The following is an 11,479-nucleotide window of genomic DNA, read 5'->3' on the forward strand; positions in this document are numbered from 1 at the left end:
ACCCCCCGCACCCTCCCCCGCTCCACCGGCATTACTGTTTGATGATATTTTTTAAAAAATTATTACTGTCTTATAGAAAAAATATTACTGTTATGATTTAAACAAGTTTGAACATATTTAAACTCAAATAAGTATCAAACAGCATTTTAAATGCATAAAAAAAATTGTGGAGCCTGGGAATCGAACCCAGGACCTCCTGGTGTGAGAACTGGCTACTGACCAGTCGAGCTAGTAGAGGGAACTTGTTGTGGGTCAGGTCAGGTGGAAGATAACCTGTTGGCTCGAGCAGAAATAAAAAAAATACTAATGGCGCACCAGGTCGAGGTGCGCCATTAGTATGTATGTACTTATGGCGCACCGAGGGGTGGTGCGCCATTAGTATTGTGCCCTCGCCCTCGATCCCCTTCCCCTCTCTCTCCCTCGCCCTCGCCTATCGCCTCTCTCTCCCTCGCCCTCGCCCTCGATCCCCTTCCCCTCTCCTCTCCCGACGCCGCTGCCCCGCCGCCTCGATGCCGCCCCGACGCCGCCTCGACGCCGCCCCGTCGTCCTCGTCTCCTCGGCGCCGCTCTCCCTGTTGCCCCACCTCGTTGGACGCCATCTCGCCGCCGCCCTTGTTGCCGGTGGCCCGGACGCCGCCCCGTCAACACCACCGTCGCCGGAGCACCACCACCACCCGGACCTCGTCGCCTTCCGGACCTCGTCGCACCACCACCACCCGGACCTCGTCGCCCCACCTCGTCGCCCCGTCCACACCACCGCCCCCGTGAGCTCCCCCTCCTCCTCTCCCCCTCTCCCCCTCGCTGCATCTCAGTTTCTGGTATGCACCATCATCCATCCATTCCATGACATTCAACCTGACGGCCATAGGAATCTACACACAACAAGTTGAACTCAATACCATGCTTTCCGGTGTTGAATCCTGTATAACAAGTTGAATTCGGTGTTGGCTCGTACTATTATAAGGAGACGACAAAAAAAACAATAACATGCTTTCCTCAAAACCCTTCTTAACGAGAGGAACCCTGCCTTTAATTGTAGCAAAACCCAAAATCTTTAGCATTATTTTGGATTTTGTCAGGAAAGAGAAGATCATTAACTGTTTTTGGTATATGATTCAGCAAACATCCTGGCCTTGCTGGTCTGTGTTGACTTACATGCAACACCCTGGACTTTTAAATTACAACAGGATAGGGTCTACTTATTTTTAGCAAACCCCCAAGAGTTGGAAATCTTCACAAAAAAGGTCCTAATTATTTACCACAAACCCCCTGGAGGTGGAAAACTTCACAAAAGAAGAGCCTGCTTATTTAACGCAAACTCCCTCAAGTTTGAAATCTTCAGGGAAAATACTCAATACAAGAAAGAAGAACAGTACAACCTAGTGGCCTACAACCACATAAGTAGTATTCACAGGGGAAATACTTACAATAAAAGCTGGTGAAAATATAAGAAGATAGAAAGTACTTTACATAAGCAAAGTGAAAACAGTTTTGAGCATTTTTGCCCGTTTAACATACCTGTAGCAGTAAGATAGAAAAAGATGATCCACACATGTTAAGCAATCTTCGTCTGTCGGTTTGGAAGGCTGCAAACAAGAGATGGAGTGTTAAAAAGAATCAATTGTAACAGATTCATTTATATGCAGAGAAATTACTACAGTTTTAAGAATACTCTAGTTTAATAACACAATATTTAGTGCTAACCAAATAGGTCACAGTAAATAAAACTATGATATTTGAAAAAACTGCAGTATTCTTAGAATACTTAGAAAATACTTTACTATCAAACAGGGCCTGATTGATTTGGTTGCTTGATTTGGTTTAATGGCTGCTGGCGTCTGAATGTTGTCTCCTAGTTTAATGGGTACCATAATTGTTTCCGTTGATTTGGTTGTCACTCCCCTCTGGATGAGATGAGATTGAGATTGAGATTGAGATGCTGTTTGACTTGCAGTTAGCACAACATTTTCTTAAGCTATGATGAATCTGGAGATTAAACTGGTACCTCAAACTCAAACTACCATCACCAATCAGGATGGAAACTGAAACCACCAAACCAAACTATCTCAAATTAATGGTTAAGATGCTAGATTTTTTCGCTAGTATTAGACTTGTGTTTTACTCATAAGTTCCAGCTAACTATCTCAAATAAAGGAAGATGGACCTAATTAGTCTGATGTAAATTTTCTACTGCACTGGAACATAATATTGCAAGGCTGCTCTGATTGATGTGTCTGGTCAAATATGTATATATGATTAAGGTCAGTGCTGTGTTTCTTAGGTTTTACACTGCAATGACCAATGTTCTTTCCTAGAAACAGATAACTGGATTTACTTGGGCAAGGTCGCTACAGCTTTATGCCTATTTCAGTGATTATTAACTTTACAAGAATGCAAATATATGATTTAAAACTTAGCATCTCTTGTTCTGCAAGATACTGCTGTCCAATAAATAGTAGCAGCAACAATCAGTTCTTGGTACAGTGTGTAGTCCTGCAGAATACTAAGGCGTGGTACAAGCGCACATTAGTCGGGCTTAATGTTCAGATGCCCCAGGCTCCACAAGCTTTTATGAAAATGTATCATGTCACTGTCCGTGACTCTCTCTTTTTTGCATGTTGTGATGAAGGCCTTTTTTGCCTTGTCCACCCGAGAGGCCCTTGAGTTTGCTGGAATGTCGATTAACTTCCGTTCCAGCAAATTCGGGTACTCCATATGTCCTATTTTCAGCAAAGGTCATGCTGAAATTTTCCGTGAATTTTAGCATGACTTTGCTAAAAATAGGACAAATGGGGTACTTGTGACTAACACATGGGCCGGGGTACTTGTGACTAATGATGAAAGCTTAGGCTTTTAGGGTGCCTCGGCGTCGAAAAACCCTCAATGATAAAAGCTTAGCTTTTAGGATGCCTCGATGTCGACAAACCCTAAATGATGAGACCATGATGTAGTTCCTTGACAATAACCAACTTTTTGACCAAACTTTGTTCCTATTTAGAGAGAAACATGGCCAACAACGATGAGGCCGAGGGCTTGGGCGGCAAGGCATTCTGGGAGCTGTCCCAGGAGATGGAGGAACAACCTCACTTGTATGAGGACGCCGCCTTCCCCACCGATCCTGAGACCACTGATGGTACCACCGAGGATGACCCCACTGATGCCACCACTGATGGTGCCGCCGAGGATGCCACCACTGATGATGGCAGCGCACGTACAGATGGCAGCCAATAGAAGAGGCAACGGAAGGACCGGCGCTCGACCGTGCTCCGCACCCTCAAGGAGGAAGTTACTGAAGTGGACTCCGACGGGAATCCAACGGCGCCCGAACGAATAGCCAAGGGGTACTCGCTTCAGCTCGGGTGCATTCTCCAGAGCACCGTCTCGATCAACACCGAGAACCTGAGGCATCCTGACCGAGGGAATTTGCGCAACCTCCTCTTCACGAAGCTGCACGAACGATACCAGTTCCCCGCTGAATTTGAAAACACAAGCCTCAAAGGGAATAAAGTGAACAATGCTGCCCTCACGAAGATGAGCAAGGCCCTGTCTACTTGGAAAAGCAATGTGAAGAGAATGATCGAGAAAGGTGAGAGTTATGAGAAGATCAAGGAGAAAAATCCTTCGATCACCGAAGATGACTACAACGACTTCAAGATCAATTGCTCGAGCACCGCAAACTCCCAATCAAGTCAGTGGGGGAAAGAAATGCGGGAGCTGAACTTAGGGGAACACACACTAGGTCCCGGCGGTTACAGAGTGGCGGAGCCTATATGGGACAAGGAGGAGGCGGACCGTGCCGAGCAAGGCCTACCGCCCCTCTTCAATAAATACGGTGACAAGCAGACCAGGAACTTTGTGAGGGCCCGGTACAAGAAGGACCTGAAAACAAAGGAGCTTACCACGGATCCGAAGACCAGGGCGCTTGAGCTTGTTCTGGTAAGGAATACACCCCCGCGTAATTAGCTCCATATGGTTGCATTCTAATTAATGAAGCCAAATTTCTAAATGGTTCACATTCCTTCCGCAGGCGACTGAAAGCAGTAGCGCGGGGTCGACTAAGAGAAACCCTTGGGACACCACTCTAAATAGGGTGTTGAATGTAATGAAGAACAAGGATAAGCTCAGTAAGCCGACGTCAGCTGGTCGTGTGGCCGGCAAAGGCTTGTCGACAAAATGGTCGTCATACTATAACAGTGGTGGGCGAAAGGAGAAAAAGACCAGCTCGGAAAGCCAGGTGCGCGAGGTTCAAGAACTCAAGGCACAGGTGGCGCGGATTCCGGAGATTGTCCAAGAGCAAGTGCAACAACAACTCAGAGCGACGATCACCGCCATTGTGCCTACCTTGATCGAGCGGTTGAGTGCGTGGATTGCGGGCGGCCAACAGGGGCCGCCCCCGATTCCTAGCTTCACGGCCAGCAACTCGCAGAATGCGATGGCGGGGCCATTGGTGTCTCCGGCGGAGGCGGCATTGGTGTCTCGGACGCCGGCACGGGAGCTTAAGGCACCCGGGTGTACGCCGGCCGGCACCTCTGCAGCAAGCGGCCCCTCCGTCAACTGCACGCCCTCCGTTGGCGGTGCCTCGACATTAGCTGAGCTCGACGCCATCATCACGGTAACTAATTAAGCCTCTCTCGGCCGAGGACTTCATCTCCTTGCCTTTGACTGAGCATCCCTGACGCCCTACATGTTTTCACAGGGCGCCGCCGACGTTCCGTGCACTCTCCTGCACTTCGTGAACAACGAGTTGGTCGATGTCGCCAAGGGCAAAATCGTTCAACCGGGCAACCCCTTGTTCCACGGTACCCAGATGCCACCCAACTTGTTTAGGGTTGAACTGGTTCGGGTGCTGCCAGGCTGGGACGAGTTGTTACCTCCGAATCGACCCGTCGGGGCCGATGATGATGACGTGATGACCCTCAGCGCCTGCCTGAGCTGGCCCCTGCTTTGGCCGAAGAGCCAGATTCGTTTGGGGGCGGGGGACACCACCCCAAAGACAACACCGCCAGTCGTGCCGGCGCCAAGTCGGCCCCATGGCAAGACCGCCGCAACGGTGCCGGACATCCCTATGCCACTGGAACCAAACATGCATATGGCACAGGATCAGAACGACGACGACGACGATACATTTGGCAACGTCGATCAGTACTTTGCCGATCATGGGTATGATGGCGACTTCATGGGGCCTCCTTCTCAAGAACCCAACCCAACAAAAGACGTGCGCGATCTAGCTGGTACCGCGGAGAAGCCAAGTTGCAATAGGCGTCGTCTGCCGTTCAGCTCTTAGGAGACGCCTCCAGCTGCCGACTTCACCGAGCCTCAGATAGGCGTGGTGCGAAATATTATCAGCCCCAACACACTCAAGAAGGCGGTCTGTGAGCAGAACTCGGTCCCATTACAGGAGAAGAAGAAGGCACGCAAAAGAAAGACTAACAAGGGTGCGAGCCAGCCGGCACCGATTACGATCCGTGCTAAGGACGGGCCACCTTCACCTAAGGATATCTCAAGGAGGGTGCATGTGGCGGGTAGGGCGATGCTACCGCCAAATATGCTCAATGCTGCAACCGGTGCTATGCGGAGTCTGCACGACAGTGTTCTTTCTTTGGAGAAGTGGCGTCTCAGAGAGAAGGATGTGGCATACCCAGTTTTCGTGGCCAAGGTGCCCGAGGGCAAGGGCTTTGTGGATGGCGACATCGGGGGTAAGATCGTCCTGCGGTTTGATGACATCTTTGCTATGTTTAACCTTCATCCGCTGCACTACACCTTCATTCGGCTATTTTCGCTGAGTATGGAGATGCGGATCATTTGCGACAAGACCCCGGACATCATGATAGTCGACCCCTTCTACATGCGTGCCAAGATCTTGGGCAGCGCTGGGGACCGGCAAGTCGCGAGTTCTTACCTCGAAGGCGTCATTCTGGCAAACCAAGATAAGGATAACTTCCTCGTGCCTTACTTTCCCGAGTAAGTCCTCCCCTCAACCGGCCCGTAACATATGAATTCTTAGATTTTGATCATTTTTCTTTTAACATTCCGTGTTTTCTGCAGTGACACACATTGCACGCTCATCCTCCTAAGCCCCAAATATTTCATGGCCACGTATTTCGACCCTCAGTCGAACGTAGACTACACAAATGTCAAGAAGGTTCTTGATGATGTTCTCCCTGGCTACGCCAAATCTGGAGGCACCTTCACCAGGCCTATTCGTAAGTACGGCAAGCACGTGTTCTCCCACAATACGACGTTCTGCTGCGTCAAGCAGCCGCCTGGCGGTCAGAAGGGTGCCTACTATGCCATCCATCACATGCGGGCGATCGTACGGGACCATCATCAACTTCTGCTACCGAGTAAACTCAAAGATTGGGCCGCGAGCATGTCGGCAATCCAGGACGCGGACATCAGACAAGAATTCTTTCGCACCCAGTCGGAGTTTGCGGAAATCATCCATCAAGATGTCCTTCGTACCTCGGGGCACTTCTACCTCAGAAATCAACCATCCAACAGTGACATCGACACAATGCTACAAATGCAGGCTGACATTTCATGACTCCCACGATAGACGGCGGCTTCATCCACGCTCCGGTCCCTTGAGTCGAGTTGAAAGCAGTGATGCTGTGTCTAGTTCTGAAACATCGATTGGCTCATGTTGTAATTAAACTTTAATGAACTTGTAGTATGTCTCTTTGGTTTCGAGAGTCGTTCAACTTAGATGTAATCGATGCTATTAATGTCTTGCTTTTCTCTTCCGATCGTTCTGTTGCATACTTATATATTGCTTATGTATTGTCTATGAATTGGTACTAACGTTTCGTTTGGCTAGTGCATAGCGATGCCGTGGTATGTCGTGTACAAGGGTAAGGTTCCCGGAGTCTACGACGACTGGGAGGAGTGTCAGAGACAGGTTCATCGATTCAGCGGTAACAGTTACAAAGGGTACACCACTAGGGCCGAGGCCGAATCTAGATACGCCCGCTATCTAGCGGGAGAGGGGAGAGAGCGTTGGAGGAACCGGATGAAGACGAGTTTCATCGTGATGATGCTCATCGTGATGACCGCAGCTCTCTTCTATGTGATGGTAGTTTAGATGATCGATATCGACTTGTAATGTGAAGACAAACTCGCTACTCGCGGTCTCGAGACTTGTAATATAATGTTCTATCTTTGTTCGGTCTTTTCAATTCGGAGACTAATATGATGAATTGTATTCGGAGACTAATATGATGAATTGTATTTAGAGACTAATCTTCTATTGTATTCGACGAATCTGTTGTTGATGTGTGCTGTCTATATTTTGTCCAATTATACATTTTGTAACCTGTGCAAAAAACATAAAATTAAAAAATAAAAAAAACCTAATATTCATACTAATGGCGCATCACATGACAATGCGCCATTGGTATGCCAAAGGATACTAATGGTGCATCACTAAACGGTGCGCCATTAGTATGCTGAAGTTACTAATGGCGCATCTTGTTGTTGTGCGCCATTAGTATGCCAAAGCACCTGGGTATACATGGCCCCCTGGGAGGCATACTAATGGCGCACTGTTGGATATACTAATGGCGCATCTCTGGTGCGCCATTAGTATACCAGATACTAATGGCGTGGCACTAATGGCGCACCACTAATGCGCCATTAATGGCCAAATTAGGTGCGCCATTAGTAGGCCTTTTTCCTAGTAGTGAATAATTTGGCCTTTTTTCTATTTTGGGCCATGGCCTTTTTAGTTTTTTAGTCTATATTTTTCAATCTGGTCCCACAAGTCAGATGGGTCCCACTTGTCATAATCTCCTATATTGGTCCCACATGTCAAAAATGTGAGCATTGTTTAGATTATTTTCACAAATGGGTCCCACTAATCAGGTTTCCATTTCACACGTCTTCAAATTACACAAATAATCAATATTTTAAATAGAACAAAACAAATGTAGAATTTCTTAGGTCTGGAGCTCATGTACATAGTCTATTACAATCTGTGCATAGTCTATTACAACCCAGATATGCCTACTATTATAGTACTATAATATTTACAGTTTATTACAGTCAAACAGAACTAATCTTTGCTGCGTAGGGCTACACGCCGCTTCGAACTTGAAATTTCCTACGCCTGGAGCTCCTGTAAAAGGGTGAACACAAAGGCATTAGAGTACCATTTTCATTACTGGAGTAGATATTCAAACCTCCAGGTTTAGTGTATAGACAATCTAGAAAATATACATTTAACAAAATTTCACAGAAATGCAGATTTATGGATCGAATGTATGATAAAGGAAAAGATTCAAACAACTTCAAATGACTAGATGTTTTAGAGACCAATTATATCAGAACATTAGATGTTTCCAATGCATATTCGCCGAACCTCGGCATACTCACAAAATCTTAAATCAATCCTAAATCAATGTTGCCTACAAGGAACACTCATTAGTCTCATGTTTTGAAAAGAAACGTGGGTGAAACCAAGTCAAAATAAGGAGCATAACAAATTCATGTCAACAAAAACTAGCCTGTGATACATAACACATTATTTATTCTTTACAAAGTAGAATTGCCGTAGATATCATTACCAGACACCAAATAGAAAGTAACATGTACAGAATGTGACAGCATTTAGTTCACTTTATTTTACAAGTTGGGTCCAGTTTACTCGGTTGGACAAGATGCATTTGTTAACTACGAAGAGAATGACACTATTATACGAGATAACTGTTGTGTCACTAACAATCACCATGTAAGAATGTTTTGCTGTAGTAATACATGAACATCAAGTGAGAGTGGTGTTTTGTTCTTACCATGGCGGAACAATTGAGACAATGCCCGATTTGCCTTGCTTCTCCACAAGAATCGACCAGCAGCACGCATCCTTGAAGGAACCAGTGGCGCTGTTTGCTCCCTTGGCCCAGCTCCTTGCTGTGGAGGACGGCCAGGACTTGGATGCAGAGCCCGCTGCACACGGCATATTGTGTCACTACTTGCAGCAACAGAAGGAACTCACATATCATAGAACTTGCAGCAAGTTAAAAATGTAATAGGACCGATATATGTCTACGAAGCAATAGGTCAACTAGAGATTCATGTCTACAATTTGCTAGAGAAGAAAATAACAAGTCAGGATACGTAATATATCTGCCAAAAGAAGGACTGATATCAATCAGACCCTTTAATTTTAAAGAACATGGTTTCAATTTGTTCTTTGCATATTACATGAGACTTAGAAGCACATTCACTTTAGCGACTCATCTTTTAAAGCATTCAATCAAATGGCCTTATAATACCAGACAAAGAGGAGTTGTAGTGGTATGCACTTATCACATATACAGGAACCATGCTTAAAATCCACACATATATATACATATCCCAATAGAACAGAGCTAGTAAGCAAACTAGCAGCCGTGCACTTGATGTCTTGTACTAACAGTTAATAACACATAAAACTGAAATGCAACATGAAGCATTGCACAAGACAAGCTTATGTATGAGCTGTGACATAAGTGTGTCTATTAAAGCGAAACATATTTCATATATGGCTACATGCCAAATAATCACTATTTACCATTAACAAAAAGGCACAGCATACAAGGTTTTGATTTTCGACCATAATTACATATAAATGTGACTGGTTTGTCCACTCAAAAAGAAAAACAATTAAAATTCTAATTCACTTAACAGAGTAATCATATGCCTAACTATGTTATCAGATGGCAGGTGAACAATTCTAGCAAACGCAAAAATAGTATGATCAGTTGGGATCACTTCTGATTTTGCTTGCTCACACACCAACCACAAACGTGATCACAGCCAAGTATTTAACCAGTTTGCCGCAATAGAGCAATGCCCAATCCTTACACATGTATAATGGCGTGAATATGCAAGTTAGACCTAGATGTTACTAACGAGTGTTCTTTGCAGAATTGATGAATAAGTGTACTATTTCTGACTAGCCAGAATTAATCTTTGTGCATACATCCTGCCATGCTGTTCCTTGTCAAATAAGCTCCCAAAAGCAGTATTAATAAAATTGAAACAGAATAACACTTAGAGGACTACAGGAACCACAACAAGAAATTTTCTGTTGCGAGTAAGCTACTTGCCGTTGTCCATTTGCTCCCACCAAGTCAACCTATTATACATCCCCTGATCATCAGCGAATGGAGTTCCCTTCTTCCAGTGGAAGAAGTGGTATGTAATCCGAAATGAAGATTCAATTAGGAAAGCAATGACAATAGAGAAATAATTTCTAGATAGTATGTTTCATGCTATAATCTTATGAGAAAAATAGCAATAATTTGTACTTCCAGAATTGAGGTTAGGCCAACTAGAACTGCAGTATTTACTGCCAGAATGATTTCATGAATTTTGCCACTACATTATTATATTTAAAGTAGCAAAAGAATGATTAAATGCAGGCTATTTATTTGGCTATTATGAAACAGTGAACCTTCAAACTAGAATACACTTTATTAGTTGGCAGGATTGGCGAAGACACGCCATCCCCTTTTTTTGGTCGACAATCGGTGAAGACACGCCATCCCCCTTTTTTCACTGGGAATATCTGTAAAACATTCTTCTGTCTCTGATACCCAAGGAGTGCTCTCTGTTTTAGCCAAGCTACTTTGTACTCCACTTGTTATGTTGAGAAATAATAACCAGGATAATCAAAGATCATGTACAGTACCATGGTTGAGAATTCAGATCTACGGAGAATTTGGCTAATCAGCCATTGCAGTAAAAAAATGTTTGGTATACAACCGGTCTCTCTATTTACACACCGAATCAATCAATGCCTTCCTGAACAATATGTCTTCCTGAAGAACATGAGAGAAGCAAAAGCCTCTTAGTACATTTGACAAGCTAAATCCTGACCGCACAAAGCAAGCAATCGAGGTAAACAAACATGAATTGAGGTAAACAAACACGATCCATGGGAGTCGAGGACGTGTATGGGAGGGAGGGAGGGAGGGGAGGGGGAGAGGCGGGTACCGTGAAGTGGCCGAGGTGGACGAGCGTCCAGTCCATGCCGGGGGTGCAACCGAAGATGGAGAGGATGATGAGCCAGGAGACGAAGAGGATGAAGATGTGGGTGGTCCAGACCCCCAGGTACATGAACCACTCGGTGTTCTTGTTCAGATGCGGCGGGGGCACCGCCTGCATGCATAGCTTCGCCATCAGTCCCCTCGCCCTACCGACGCGCGCGTGCTGCGGGGCAGTGGCTCCTCCTGTCTGGCTCGGCGTCCCGGGAGCCGCGGGGTAGGGCGACACAAAGGAGTCAAGGGGCGGAGGAAGGTCACGATTTGGGGCCCCTCTCGGTCTGGATCCGGAAGCTGCTGCTCGCTTCGATTTGGGACCTCCCTCCCTCCCTCCCTCGCGTGCGGTATGGAGATAGGGCAAGGGGAGAGGGCCGGTGGTGGCAAGGTCGCCGGTGACGGAGCACGGCGGCGGTTGTGGGTAGGGTTAGGGGTGGGGCAAAGAGAGTTGTGGGCATGGCG

General features: G+C 46.1%; 1 protein-coding gene across 1 annotated transcript; it reads right to left on the minus strand.

Annotated features, from left to right (window-relative positions):
- Positions 1-9,976: 9,976 nt before the first annotated feature.
- LOC119312316 (uncharacterized protein C119.09c-like) lies at positions 9,977-11,144 on the minus strand. Its single transcript, XM_037588045.1, has 2 exons — positions 10,973-11,144; positions 9,977-10,180 (listed from the first exon to the last, which is right to left on the minus strand). Exons 1-2 carry the CDS (start codon positions 11,142-11,144, stop codon positions 10,077-10,079), a joined length of 276 nt encoding a protein of 91 aa, XP_037443942.1. The 3' UTR covers positions 9,977-10,076.
- Positions 11,145-11,479: the final 335 nt, after the last annotated feature.

Source organism: Triticum dicoccoides, chromosome 1B, assembly GCF_002162155.2.
Source record: "Triticum dicoccoides isolate Atlit2015 ecotype Zavitan chromosome 1B, WEW_v2.0, whole genome shotgun sequence".
NCBI lineage: Eukaryota > Viridiplantae > Streptophyta > Magnoliopsida > Poales > Poaceae > Triticum > Triticum dicoccoides.